Raw genomic sequence first — 15,953 nt, forward strand, 5'->3', positions numbered from 1 at the left:
AGGTGCACTCGTAATGAGTGACTAGTTGGCCGGGATCCGAAGGAATAAGCGCCGTCTTAAATCACTGTACTTAAATCTGTACTTAGTTACAGCAGAAATTTAGTGCAGATGACTCAGATTTTACACTGCACTCATTAGTTTCAAAGTAAGAGAACCCGGAAAATTGAATTTTCACTTCAAATATTCTTGAAAAAAATGGTGGTACTTCTGCAAATATGACTTCCCAAACATTCCATACAGAAGTTATCTCATGTAACCAAACATATCAGTGAGGTTGTCTGCTCTCGAAGTTTGCATGCATTTGTAGTAAAAGGTTGAGGAGTTAGATTACACCAACTTCAGCAAATATTTCATGATTTTTAAAGAAAGTGAGCAATGCTGACAACGAAACTCGATCTTTTGCAGTTAAAGTGTCAGATTTCAATGGTTATGTATGTAACATACAGTTCATTGTAGCTTATTTGCCCACAAAGCACATAATGTTTCATTACAGAACATGGGCTTTGAATGAAATGAAATGTGCACAATGTGCATAGGATTTGTAGCTTAGTCTTTGCAGAAGTTTGTGAGAGAGGTTTTCCTTTCACGGCAGTTTTCAACGTGATATCGTCCACACAGCTTCTGACACAGTTCACACACACATTCGTCGCTGGCTTTGTGGTATCTCTTGGTGGCATAGATCTTATGGTGAAAACCATGTACTGCATAACGGGTCATTATGAAAACATGGGCTTTGGTATGTGCATATACAGAAAGTTGCTTATATGGTTAACAGTGCACTGTACTCTGGAATGAAACTCGAAGATCTTTTGCAGTTACAGTATCAGATTTCAATGGTTATGTATGCACGTAACATACAGTTCATTGTAGTTCATTTACCCACACAGCACATAATTTTTAAGTATAAAACATGGGCTTTAGTATGTGCATATACAGAAAGTTCCTTATTTGGTTAACAGTGCACTGTACTCTGGAATGAAAAGTAGTGTTACAATTCTGTATTCAAAAGAAAATAAATAGATAGTTACTGACATACTGAGAATGATCAGATTGTCTGCATGAATAATCGAGACAATAAAAATGTCAATATTAATATGGCCAGTTTACAGCCTCAACAGAAATGCTGCATATCATTTCCACTCTGTTTTAATTTTGATTATTCCAATTCTTTTAGTTGTAATTGCTCAGATACGGTGACTTTAGTATTGTAATGGTAGTTACTCTTTTTTAACAATGACTTGTAAATTAATTCTGTTTCTTGTATGGTATCCATGCTAAAATAGTGAATTTTGAAGATTTTAAATATAATAGCATATTCCTGAGCAATGAATTGTGTGGATATTTGAAGACCGTGCATATTCAGGCGTTGTTCATAAAGTATTTTCTCTTTAATTCTGTATTTGCTAACATCTTATTTTAAAATGTTTGTTTTCAGTTCATTCTTACATTACAATTTCTTCACTGAATCATGATGAGAGTTTTGGATGTCGCAACTAATACATTTTCTCTTGGCAGTATGTTTCTTTGTATATATTCGTCCAGATGCAAAATTCGGTCTACACAAGTTTTATATTTTCATCACTTCTTTCCAGGTTTCCAATGTAATTTCAAATGTGTTTTATCTTCAAGCCTGATTTCTTGGTTAGACGAACTGTTGATAATTCACAGGAATAAACACTAGCAGTTGTTGGATATTTGATAAATTTAATGCAATTTTCATGCGAAACAGCTGAAGTCCACTCCCGTTTCTCATAGATGTAGAGTTAATACATTTACATCTGGAAAAAGCATAGCTGAATCTTGGCAATTCTGGAGGTAGAGTAGAGCTCCTTACAAAATCCGTACCGCCATGTTCAGTCTTTCAGCAAACATGGCTTCATGGTCTCCCAAGACGTTTTCATTATGCTGGCTGCAGTTAATCATCCTTTGGAACTCCTCACTCTTCCTTGAAGCTCACTTGAGGCAGAAAATGCTTGATAAATGTACAGATAAAATACAAATTAATTAATTTCTCAGCCACTTCACGTTGTTAAATTGTTGTAGTGCTCCATTCGTGATTAACTTTCTGCAATATTTGTTTTATTTTTTTTCTTCTGATTGTGTTTCCATTTACTGTTTTCTGTTAAATTATATTCTCCTCCGTAAAAATTACTTCTCAATTCTGTTTTGTTTTTCTATTTTCACTATATTCATTGAATATATATGCTGGATAATGAATGTAGATCTACTTGTCTTTATTTTTCGCTTTAATTTTGAGGATATAATATTTTAGAATTTAATTTTGTAACCAACTGTACATTTTATCAGTTTTCGTTATACATTTTAATAATATTTATTCCTTACATAGTTAAGTGCATTTTTAAATCTATAAAAAATTAAAATCAAATCCCAATTGGACTACAGTTAGCAAATGTTGCTACATCTTAAAATCATAATTATTTCACTTTAAGTTAATAAACTTGGTTTGCAAATTTTCTTTTCCTTTTTGGTTCTTCTCTAATACTTAACAGGATCATTACACATCTTCAAGTGTTCAGTAGCTTATTTGGTGCTCTTTAGATGCAGTCCAGCATGGATACAGTCCAGTCTTGTTTGATTCCACTTCTTTCATTTCCTTCATTCAAAATTTAGTAACACAGCGTAACTAGTCATAAAACTTCCCAAACGATACAGAAATTTGAAAATATTTAAGATAATGGTGAAATAATGTTGCCTTCAATACTGAAGAAACGAAATATTTCATGATGCACACTACAAACTATATATGTTAAGTAAATTCAAGTCACCAAAAATGTAACAGACTTAGTGGACAAGAATATTTTATGTGACCAAGTACTTCAATATACTAAATGGCGAAAAACGTATTCGTTGAGATATTTGGTTAACAGAATTCTGGTCGTCATTATAACATGTTATGGAAGATCTTCATTCCACAATGTAGTTCCAAGTCAGTTTGTCTTGGCAATCTGTTTTTAAGACAGTAACTTGGAGAATGATGAAATGTTCATTTAAATTCTCATTCGAGATGAATCAGAGGCTGTCAAGCAGTCATCTCTGTTAATTGTGACGGTGTCGTGTATAGTTCCTGGGGTAGCTCAGTCGGAAGAGCGTTCGCACGCTAAGCGAAGGGTCCCGGGATTGATACCCAGCCCCGGAACAATTTTTCCTTGAAATTATTCAAACCTGCTTTACAGGGAGCTACTACCTGAAAGCCAGATTTGTATAGTCATCTCTGTGTTACAGAATCTTGAAACACTTCTTTAATTATTTTTTCTTGATCTCTTGTAATCCATATGAGTCATCCAGCTTTTTTTAAAATAAATTGGTAACCCCATATAAATGTATTTTTTAGTGTTTCAATTTCCCTATTGTAGTATCATTGGATCCTGAGCTACTAGAAATATTTTACTCAATCTCGCTTTCGAATATATTTAATTTGATTTCATACATTTTGTTTGGAGTTAATTTTCCTCATACATATAGAAGTAAGTATACCATGATTAGTTAATATACGTCTTCGGCACTGAAATAATATTTTTATTTAGAATATGATATAGAGGGCAATAACACCCGTTTTCTTTTGTGCATTTTGATATTTAATTTTTCTTCTTTTTTTCACTATTTATATGAAATATCCCAGTTCCTAAAGAGTTAAATTGCTGACCTTGTTAAAGTGTAAATTTTGGGTGAGCTAATCAGTCTTCCAACATTGTAAGAACGTCATTACAGAAGATACAGGAAGTAAACTCTTCTTTGACATGGTGCAACCAAAGATAAACAATCTGACCACCGTGAAAGTTTCAAACTGACCTATACAAGCATTGTTACCAAGTCTCCTATAATATCAGTAGTGCATTATATTAATTTACTGTGGCAAGAAAAAAAAAGGTACAGAGAGTAACAGAGTACAACATATTACGTATTTTCATTCAATAAATACCTGTAGTAATCTGAGGAATAGACGTCCCTCGAAAGTCCGAAGTCTGATATTTTAACTGTGAGATTATCACCCACCAAGCAATTCCTGGCAGCCAAATCTCTGTGTACATAGTGGTGGCCTGAAAGGTATTCCATTCCTGCAATGCAAACACACATATTACAGACGCTAGTCTCTATCATTTAAGGATTATTGTTACATAAAAAATTATCTGCTTACTTACTTACTTACTTACTGGCTTTTAAGGAACCCGCAGGTTCATTGCCGCCCTCACATAAGCCCGCCATTGGTCCCTATCCTGAGCAAGATTAATCCAGTCTCTACCATCATATCCTACCTCCCTCAAATCCATTTTAATATTATCTTCCCATCTACGTCTCGGCCTCCCCAAAGGTCTTTTTCCCTCCGGCCTCCCAACTAACACTCTATATGCATTTCTGGATTCGCCCATACGTGCTACATGTCCTGCCCATCTCAAACGTCTGGATTTTGTTCCTAATTATGTCAGGTGAAGTATACAATGCGTACAGCTCTGCGTTGTGTAACTTTCTCCATTCTCCTGTAACTTCATCCCTCTTAGCCTCAAATATTTTCCTAAGAACCTTATTCTCAAACACCCTTAATCTCTGTTCCTCTCTCAAAGTGAGAGTCCAAGTTCACAACCATACAGAACAACCGGTAATATAACTGTTTTATAAATTCTAACTTTCAGACTTTTTGACAGAAGACTAGATGACAAAAGCTTCTCAACCGAATAATAACACGCATTTCCCATATTTATTCTGTGTTTAATTTCCTCCCGAGTGTCATTTAGATTTGTTACTGTTGCTCCAAGATATTTGAATTTTTCCACCTCTTCGAAGGATAAATCTCCAATTTTTATAGTTCCATTTCGTACAATATTCTGGTCACGAGACATAATCATATACTTAGTCTTTTCGGGATTTACTTCCAACCCTATCGCTCTACTTGCTTTAACAAGAATTTCCGCGTTTTCCCTAATTGTTTGTGGATTTTCTCCTAACATATTCACGTCATCCACATAGACAAGAAGCTGACTACAGGTCAGTTTCGTGTTAGAATTCAACATGTAATACAATTTTACATGACTGGAAGTATGTTTAAGGGAAACTGGTCTTTTCTGACTTAACCTATCTTAAGGACTTATACAGCAACAGTAATGCAGATTGTAAACCTACAAAATTTTAAATATCTCAGAGATAATTCAGTAGATTGTTCTCATTTTTTGTACACAAATAAGTGGTATCTGAGCCTCTCATTTGGCATCAACAAAATTACAGAATTTTAGGTGGAGAGAAAGTAGGCACTTTTGTTCAGCTGGTCATTGATATTTGTGAGTCTGTTTTGTTTGGATATTACACAGGCAGTTCATGTGAACAGATCAAGTAGCAGAGGGCTAAAAATAATAAATTAATTTGATAACTATAAATTTATATCCAACTAAAATTGTAAATTTGCTATAAAAAAAGAAAATTTTATACTTCAATAATAATAATAATAATAATAATAATAATAATAATAATAATAATATCAATGTTATGAAACTGGCAAATTCTGTAAATGGGCATTCATAATATAGGATGAATCAAAAGTCGGAACCACATAAATATCTTCCATATGCTTGATTTTAGATTACTATTGGTGTTACCAGTATTTGTAAGACCAAATGCTCTACCAGTGGCACATTCGATTCTAGCCTTCAGCTATCTCAAAAGCAACTTTGAAATTTTAAATGGAAAGGGGATCATATAGGTAGTCAACATCATGTGAAATTTTCTGAGAAAAACAATGGTGCAATCCGTTTTGAGATATCTCTAATCGTTTTCACGTTATTTAAAGATAACTGTCATAATGACACAAACATTAGTTACTGCATCTACAGATATTTTGTAACATGGTATGGCACTAAGGAGGCTTTGGAAAAGGTGTTTTTATGCAATTCTGGTAATTAACTTTACCTGCTTTACTGTTTGGTTAACCTGTGACAGTTTCAATGCATTGTTGTGATTATTTGAAGCTTTCCTGTAACAAATTTATCGATTTTCGTGATATTATCGAAAGAGGAAAGAATTGATATCATTCTTCATTCTGGTAGGTTAAGCCACAGAAATGTTGCAGCAGACTGGACGAACAGTTCCCTGGACATTGGATTGGTCGACGTGGACCAGTAGAATGTCTGCCATGTCTCCAGATTTAACATCCCTTGATTTTTTCTTTTGGAGTTACATAAAGAGCTTGGTAGGATGAAAAAAAAAATTGAGAATATGGAACATTTAAAGAACCGTATCATTGAAGCCTGTGCTAAAGTCACCCAGGAAATGCTACAAAATGTTCTATCCACATTCTCAATTCTCTCTTCATATATCAAGCTCTTTATATAACCCCAAAAGAAAAAATCAAGAATGTTAAATCTGGAGACCTAGTCGGCGATTCTACTGGTCAACGTCGCTCTTTCGATAATGTCATCACGAAAATCAAGAAATTTGTTATAGGAAAGCTTCAAATAATCACAACAATGCATTGAAACTGTCACAGGTTAACCAAACAGTAAAACAGGAAAAATTAATTACCAGAATTGCATAAAAACACCTTTTTCAAAGCCTCCTTAGTACCTTACCATGTTACAAAATATCTGTAGATGTAGTAACTAATGTTCATGTCATTATTATAGTTATCTTTAAATAACTTGAAAACGATTAGAGATATCTCAAAACGGATTGCACCATTGTTTTTCTCAGAAAATTTCACATGATTTTGAGTACCTATATGACCCCCTTTCCATTTAAAATTTCAAAGTTGCTTTTGAGATAGCCGAGGCCAAGAATCGAATGTGTCACTGGTAGAGCATTTGGTCTTACAAACACTGGTAACACCTATAGTAATCGAAAATCAAGCGTATGGAAGATATTTATGTGGTTCCAGACTTTTGATTCACCCTTTATTTGTTTAAATTGCGAGACTGGCAACACTTATAACCAGTTCTTTCCCCATCATTCTCATCAGAACACAGATAACAATACTCCAGTCCCAATGTGGCAAAACTGACTAACTTCCATGAAGTGGCATCATAAGAGTTAAAGCACCTTTGATCTGCAACTTTTCAAAGAAGCTGGGAGAAAACTGTAAGGTAGAAAAGTGTGTATAAAAGCCAATAATACTCATTGAAAGAGACGACAGGTTTGTGGAGAATAAGAACAAATAAATAATTTACGAACCTCTTCCAGGATATGGATCTAATCACACTAGTTACATTAAAAACAGATGTTTGAAATGTTTGGGACATGTCTATAGAATCCGGAATGGTAGGCACCCAAAGAAAGCATTGGATGGTAAACCAGGGAGGAGGAGATGGTTGGATGGGGTTGAATGTGATTTAAGAAAAATCGGTGTCAGAAGATGGAGGAAAGGAGTTGAGGAGAGAAAGGTTTGGAATGACGTCTGTAAGTCCACCAAGTTTTGCAAGACCTGCAGTGCTATGGACTGAGTGAAAGATATTTATAATAAAAGATAATCTAATCTATGTTGTTACAGTTTGTTTAATCCTTTCTTCTATGAAAATGCACTTTTTAGCCACATCTCCAAGGACTGCTATTGAACTTCTTGTCATGCGAGCTGCAATTATTCCTTATAATTTTTTTTTTTTTTTTGGTGTTTATACCTGCATGTTTATAATACATTGTTTCTGCAGTTTTCACAGTTGCTGGAGGTATGTGTATCACATGACACTGTAAAGCACCTCGCCATTTCCCCCGTTAAAGTAAGTATATGGCATATCCCTTTCACTTCTTCGGTAAAAAATCTTGGCATTCACATGGATAATAATCTCAACTGGGACATGCAAATCACAGAAACCTGCAGAAAAGTATATTCTATTATCCATGTGCTAAAAAGGATAAATGTTCATCTTGCCTCTTGCTTAAAAAAGTCCCTTGTGCAGATGCTTGTATTTCCCTATTTTGACTATGCGTACATTTTACTGACTGACCTTTCCAGCGACAACAAAACGAAACTTCAACGTGCTCATAATTTGTGTGTACGTTTTGTAAGCAATGTTCGTAAATATGATCATATTACTCCATCCCTGGAAGCAATAGGTTGGCTTAAACTAGATAAGAAAAGAAATTTACATTCACTTCTCCTTCTCTTCAAAATCTTGAACTCTTCTATTCCTTCGTACCTGTCGTCTCGCTTCACTTTACCTTTCTTCCCACCACAATCTGAACACACGCTCTCGCCATGAAACAATACTAACAATACCATCCCATCGCACCTCCTCATACTCATCCTCTTTCACAATAGCCCTGCCAAGACTCTGGAATTCGTTACCTGCTAGCATCAGGGACTGTCGAAATAAAATTCAATTCAAACGCAAACTTACTAGGCACTTGGTCAGTAATTGAGACTCGTTCAGACATGGTTTCTTGTAAATAGTTCTCTTAATCTATCACAAAATATCCCAATATATGGTAATTTCATCACTATAGAATTTTGTTATTCTAGGTTTAATTTGTAATTCAGTAAATACAAGCATATTCTTTGTTCTTAACTTCTATGATAAAATGTCTAGCTTTCATTAATCAGGTAATCTTGTCATATTTAATTTTTATTGTAATTGTAAATTTAATATTAATTGTAATTTTATTCTTCATATTATAGTTGTAATCCCCTGGTAGAGGGGCAGAGAAAGCCTGACGGCCTTATCTCTACCAGGTTAAATAAATAAATACTAAATACTAATGAATATGTTCCAGTGTATAGACCAGGGCCCTGTTTTATAAAGTTACAATTTTACAGGTGACTGGTGACAGGAAATTGTCCAACAAATTTATACATTGACAATTACAATATTTAATGTAATGACCAGTTGTGTTTACTTTGACTGAGGTACACATAGCACAGAGAATATAGAGGCAAATATTTCTAAGTTGGCAAGCAACAAGCTACAGGACTACACGACTTCAAGCATATCAAGGGATATTACATAATTCTTGAAGGTCTTTCACAGATATTCAGTTCCAATCAGAAAATATAACTAGAAAGATATCTTGTCTACCTGCAGCAATTTGCAGAGCGATGTGAAGAAACTCAGGCTGCTCCAGCACGTGAATATTGCCATCATCACTGCAGGCCGAAACATCTGACCGTGGAGAATGGCAGATGAGGAACTCGTGAAGGTCTCCCTAGTTCAACAAAATAATCAATTTCAGTATAAGTAACGTCTTTCTGATAATGTTGTTACGCCCCGCTAATTTAAGGGATAAATTACGGTGGTCAAACATAGCAACTGTCATGCACTTCATAGCAAGTTTTAAGGACAGCACCATGTATGTGCAAGTCCTTGACGAACAATACGCATTGCAAATAAGACGCCAGACTCGCATTGTCGAGTTAGTGGAGAGAGCAAAATCAGCATTTCTCACAGCTTTATCCTCCACACGCTAGGATGCGTGCGTGATTAGATTGTTCCATAGCCATCTCGTGCTTTGAGACCCATATTAAGACCAGCTGATCACAGGAAATCCCATGATTTTCTCTATGTTAAATTAACGCAAACCCAGCGTTTGCATTGAGAGTAAAACTGGCATATACGAAGTACATCTCAGGCAGGTATTACCCATAAAATAAAGGCAGGTATTACACATACGAACAACGTAATTTTCACACCGTAAATAATATTACATCTTAACTCGCAAGTGAATTATGTCTGAAGCGTCTCATAATCATTGTTTTAAATTTTATTAATGGAATTACACTACATTTTAGAGAAACATATGTTACTGTTTATGCATTCCAACTAATTTATATGGTTGAAACGCCGCCCTTCGTGATCGGGTTAAGCGAGTTACATGGTCTGCCTTATGGCCTGTATTAGATCACGATGGCTGTGACACAGTCTATTGTTCCTAGTACTCACAGCGCTCCAAGCGGCTAGCAACTATCGCGAGAATTGCAAAAAATCATCCCAAGCTTCGTGGCTGTATATAGTAGACTGTGATACAAGTATACCACCTTCATTTATGGAAAAAAAATCCACTTTTCACATTCTCTATTTAATTGCCTTCCAGCATCAGAGTAAAGACAAAATTTCACTATTACTCATTATGCAATAGGTTAACACTCTTCAAAGCAAGTACGTACCTGTGTCATGTACTCAAACAACATGCAGAGGGGTTCCCCCTTCATCACCACGCCCAAGAGGCACACTATGTTTGGATGACGTAGATCTGTCATCAACTCCACTTCACGTCTGAAGTCTGCCTGAGTTTTCGGAGTGGCATTTTCTTTAAGAGCTTTGATGGCTACTAAGAGTGGCACCTCGCCTGCCACACCGGTGTTCACCTCTCCTTTGTACACCTTACCTGAAGAAAACAGTGCACTGTTATACTATATATATATATATATATATATATATATATATATATATATATATATATATATATATATATATATAGTTTCTCATGGAAAATTAATTATTTAAAATTATATTATGGAGAAAGAGGAAAATTATATTGTGGAAAATGTATAAGAATACTGCACACGACAAAAAAAAGTATAACTGGCCAAGGGAATTAGAATACAATGTACGCAGATTAGGCCTAAATTGAGTATAGCAGAAAATTGGTTCAATTAATATAAATTTTATGCTCGACCATGCCGAAATGTACTAATTATACACCTGGTAGCAGCCCTTTAATGGACCTCATAAAAGTACACCTATTCATTAAAGTTCAGGTGTTCCACCAATCAGAAAATATCACTGTAGCAATATGAAAGCGCAAGTATCGATTATTCTCGGATATGCAATCGAAAGACAACTAGTTCTGTTACTATAATAATTAGCGTTAATTGTAAATAATATTCAAATAAATTCAATTTGTCATCTCGTTTTTCAATGTCTAATTCAATTTCAAGGTTATATCAAGATTAATGTTTATTTTACTCTCTAGATTATATCAAGGTCAATGTCGACATTTGTTTCTCGGAAAAAATCAATACTTTCGTGTCTGCGCACATCTCACAATTTACGAGATATTGCACAAGGTCAGTTCCGTTCCTCAGTCAGATAAGAATAACATGAATACTTAGGAATAATTTCAAGTTAGAAATATGGTCGAGCATAAAAAGTCGTATGAAACTTGACTATAATGGTAATTAAGACGCTCGTATGAAAATTATGAAACTCGCTTGCGCTCATTTCATAAACATACTCGCGTCTTAATTACTACCATTATAGGCTCGTTGCATAATGTACTATTATAAAACCCTGATAGAACTGATATTTAACACTTGCGGTGAATTTCGGTGAAGTCTGGAGGGCCTAATTAGTCACATCCACTCTCCTAAACTCAACGCTGGGGCTTCCTAGCACCTTTTACGATGCGAAAGAAAGAGTGATGTGCAGAAAGCAACAGGGAGCTATCACATTTATCTTTCCCAAGAAAAACTGCAAACATTGCATGATGAGTCTTTCCACGGTAAAAGATTCCAGACAAACTATTCCCCCATTCGGATGTCCGGGAGGGGGATGATGGGAAAGGACATATTATGAAGCAACCCAACAGAGAAGAAGAAGAAGAAGAAGAGATTGAGGATTGGAACGTGGATGTGAGGACTCTTCTGCACACAGATAAGTTGGAAAACTTGAAGGTAGAAATGAGAAGAAAAAAGAGTAGATGTGATGGAAATATCAGAAATCAGGTGGAAAATAGTGGTGAGTTGCTTAATGATGAATTTAAGTTGTTTTATTCAAGTGGTGAGTGCAAAGGAAGTTAAGATGTTTGTGTATTATTGGGACCATGTGTGAAAGAAAAAGTGATATCAGTGCATTATGCAGAGGACCGGATGACAATGGTGAGACTAGTAGGGAAGAAAATAGACTTGGTGCAGTGCAAATTTACATGCCACATAGTGGATTAGCAGACAAAGAAGTGTAAGAAAGCTAAGACAAGATAGGAGAAATAGTTGAGAAGGAGAAGGGAGCACAAGTAGTCCTAATGGGTGAATGGAACGCAATAATAGGAGAAGGACAAGATGGAAGAACAGTTGGAAAATATGGATTGGGAAAAAGAAACAACAGAGGAGAATCTTTGGTGAATTTCTGCAAAAGAAATGCAACGATTGTTGGAAATACATTATTCCAACAACATAAACGAAAAAGATATAAATGGACATGCCCTAGGAACGAAAGCAGATATCAGATGGACTATTTACTGGTACAGCAAAGATTCCGAAATTGCTTATAAAGTGCAATGACTTTATCAGAAGCAGGTATTAACTCAGATCATTTGCTGCTGATATGCGAAGTACATATTCATCTGAAAAAGATAAGAGGAAGACAGGTGACAAAGAAATTTGACATGGAAAAATTGAAGAACAAAGAGGAAAGAAGAAAATTTCAAGCACATTTTCAAGGGAAAGCTGCCACATTAGAATCCACACCTGAGAATAGTAATGAGTAGAGCTTGGATCTGTATGTAGTAAGAGTTAAGAATGACACCGAGTATAGTTGAGACGATCAGATGCCAGTAAGGTTTTTAAGCCTGGTTGACAAGACTCGAAAAGCAAGAAAAGTCACAAGGACTATGGTCTCTCCAAAACAACTTCCGACCTGACAAATGGCGCCTTTAGCATGTTACCATGGCAACCATTCAAATCAACCAATCACAAGAGACGCGTAACCATGGTAACGGGACGGTGTTGCCTTGTCTATGTTTACAAGTTGCACGTGAATACCAGGGCCTAGTGGTGAATACAGTGGCCGGAATGACTGAGTTGGCTGGTTAATGCGTGCTTTGTGTGAATTAAAAATATTATTTAGTTGTATTATTGTTTCAGTGTATCGATAATTATTGTGTTTAAATTATATTACATTATTATCTTCGTTGTCATTGGTGGAGTGTGTGTTTTTTAGTTTCTGCTAGAGTTTTCAAATAGATGACTTCTGCAATGTCGGAAGGAAAGGCAGGCGGAGAATAAAGAATATTGGACAAGGTGTCCCGTTAAAGAGTCAAGCGCGAGAGATGGTGTGTTATGTAAGAGAGTATTTTAACAGGAGAAAAGAAAATGGCAGCCTCTTTTATCTTTGGTGCAAGTCGTAATGAGAACTGTTGCTTGTGTTAAAATTAATAAGAGCACTGCTACCAATATTTGAAAAGAAAAAGACCCTGCAGATTTTTAATTTTAAATATTTTTACAGTTTAGAATTTTTTCAACACCTTTCTAACAATATTACATTGAAGAATACTGATACTCATAAAAGTAGAGGCTTCGTATTAAATTAAAACTGTTTTTACAGTTTACAGTCCTTTCGACGCTTTTCTAACGGTATTTACATTGAAGAATACCGGTACTACTACTACTACTACTACTAATTATTATTATTATTATTATTATTATTATTATTATTCTATTATTATAGGCTAATAAAAATAATAATGTACACAAATTTTAATCCCTAGTGTTCAACAAATTCGTTAGAAATGTATGTGTTCATGTCAGCCGTTCATTACTGCATTCTATCGGCAGCGCGCTTGCTTACACGAAAGACGGGCAACATGACAACACTGCTCCCCCTTCTCTGTAAGCTGTCAAGTGGGAAGTAGTTTTGGTCAAGGTATAGATAATGCAGCTTTCACACCCCCTCCCCCCGCTCTTTTGTAAGTGGTGGTTAAGAAGATTAAAGACCCTTAGCGCTAACTAATGGAAGTACTGAATGACAAGATAGGCTAGTGTACGAAGTGGTGGGCATGGGTTGCATGTTTTTAAACTATACCGACTAAAAAATATTATACATCTTGATTACACAACTTTTAACACTATATCACTTTGGAAAACGTATTATATATCTGTCACGTGTTAAATTTTATGTTACCTTGTTACATGTTTCGGCCTACTATTGGCCATCATCAGAAGTGGTTGTTGCTGGTGTTGGAGCCTTTTGTTTTGTTTCCTGTGGGGGTGTGTTTGTGTAGTGTAATGTGGAGTCAAAGAGTGTGTGTATTCTGAAATTGAGTTGTGTGTTGATAATTTCATTTGGGTATGTTTTTGTATGTCTGTATATTTCGTATTGTTCTAGTGTGTTTAGTTTCTGGCTTTTTGGTTGGATGTGTAGAATTTCCATGCCTCTGTTAATGTCTCTGTATGAGTGGTTAGCATTTGTTATGTGTTCTGCATATGTGGAAGTGTTTTGTAACTTTGTTATGGCTGCGATGTGTTCTTTGTAACGTGTTTGAAATGAACTGCCTCTCTGTCCTATGTAGAAGTTGTTGCAGGTGTTACATTTGAGTTTGTACAGTAGCGTGCAAATTAATCCCAACACCACATATTTTTACATTTTCTGTCATTTTTGGCCTCACAGCTGCTCATACCGCTTTAATTGACATCTGTAGTACGTGTAATTCCATTTTTGAAGGTCTGTCATTATTTTTTTATAATATGTGACATTTTGCCTGTCGTTTTGTACTTATAAGCATTTCAGTTGTGTTGAAGACTTAATACTGCAATCCTGTGTACATTGTCATCTTCACAAATGGATACAACTCCACGAAAATGGTCTAAAATTAAAACATTAGCAGAGCATTCTTCCATGACACAGAGGCAAATTGCTGCAGAGTGTCACATTGGTTTGGCTACTGTTAATTCGATCATAAAACGATACAGGGAGACTGGATCCATCACACCCCAGAAAAAAGGAAACTGTGGCCGGAAAAGGAAGACTTCACCTGCAGATGATTGTTTAATTGTCAGGAAAAGTAAATTAAATCCTAGACTAACTGCTGTCGACTTAACCCACCGCGAGTTAATGGCTACCACTGGGGCGAATATTCACGTCACAACAGTGCGGCGTAGGCTTTTGGAAGCTGGACGAAGGGCTCGTAAGCCTATTAAGAAGCAACTGCTAACCCCTGTTATGTGCAAAAAACGCTTAATGTGGGCAAAATTACATCAACACTGGACAGTGAATGACTGGAAGAATGTACTTTTTCCTGATGAGTCTCATTTCGAGGTCCACGGCCACCATGTTTCTTACGTACGGAAAGGATCCGAAAAAGTAACAGCAGCTCATCTCTAACAAGCACCCAAAAACCCCCCTAAAGTAATGTTTTGGGGTTGTTTTACACATGAAGGGCCTGGAGCATTAATACCTATCAAGGGAATGATGAATTCTGACAAATATATTCACTTATTGGAAACCAGAATCGTACCCCAGCTGCAAAAATCATTTCCGGATGGCAGAGGTGTGTTCCAACAAGACCTGGCACCATGCCATACGTCTCGAAAAACTACAGAATTCTTCAACAACAAGAATATTCAGGTACCCCCCTGGCCAGGCAACTCACCCGACATCAACCCCATTGAGAACTTGTGGTCAATTTGCGAAAGAAGAATCCAAAAAATGGATTGTTCTACAAAGGAGAAGATGATTTCTGCCCTCATTGGTGTATGGTTTCACGATGAAGAAATGAAGAATATTTGTGGGAAATTAGTGGAATCCATGCCAATTCGTCTCAGAGCTGTTATTAGGAACAAGGGAGGCCACATAGATTACTGAGGTATGTCTTAGATCCTTTTTTTATCCCGTTTGAGTGTTTTTGCATAAGTAATTAGTTTACGTTGTTCAGATTAATTTGCATGCTACTGTATATGCCTGTATGGTTGTCAGCAGCGGTTCCTCTATACGAGCACAGGAGCACGTGAACACCTTAAAAACCAACAATAATCATATGTATTACTGTATTAATATTATTACTGGTACATGTATTACTTTCCAATGCGCAATGACGTTCCTACATTTTTCGTCTCGAGAGAATGTCCCATTCGTGTGTCGTGTATCTTTAAATCTCCATTCGACTGGTTGACAGCCGCTCACACAATTTTTCTCTAGCAGGGTGGAATAGCCTGAGGCGAGAATATTTTCTGGTTTGTTACAATGGTTACAATAGCTCTGGCTCGCACAAGTCTTAACGTGCTAGTGACAGAGAAACAGAGATGCTCC

At 36.0% G+C, this 15,953-nt stretch overlaps 1 protein-coding gene across 3 annotated transcripts in view; it reads right to left on the reverse strand.

Annotated features, from left to right (window-relative positions):
• Positions 1-15,953, reverse strand: part of LOC138708116 (tyrosine-protein kinase transmembrane receptor Ror-like) — an 811,918-nt gene that overhangs the window by 45,236 nt on the left and 750,729 nt on the right. For all 3 annotated transcript variants that reach the window (XM_069838318.1, XM_069838319.1, XM_069838320.1), the window contains 3 exons: positions 10,097-10,317; positions 9,012-9,138; positions 3,941-4,076 (listed from right to left, as the gene is read on the reverse strand). In XM_069838318.1, the coding sequence (XP_069694419.1) occupies positions 3,941-4,076; positions 9,012-9,138; positions 10,097-10,317 (484 nt within the window). The remainder of the gene's footprint in view (positions 1-3,940; positions 4,077-9,011; positions 9,139-10,096; positions 10,318-15,953) is intronic.

This window comes from Periplaneta americana, chromosome 10 (assembly GCF_040183065.1).
Source record: "Periplaneta americana isolate PAMFEO1 chromosome 10, P.americana_PAMFEO1_priV1, whole genome shotgun sequence".
Lineage (NCBI taxonomy): Eukaryota > Metazoa > Arthropoda > Insecta > Blattodea > Blattidae > Periplaneta > Periplaneta americana.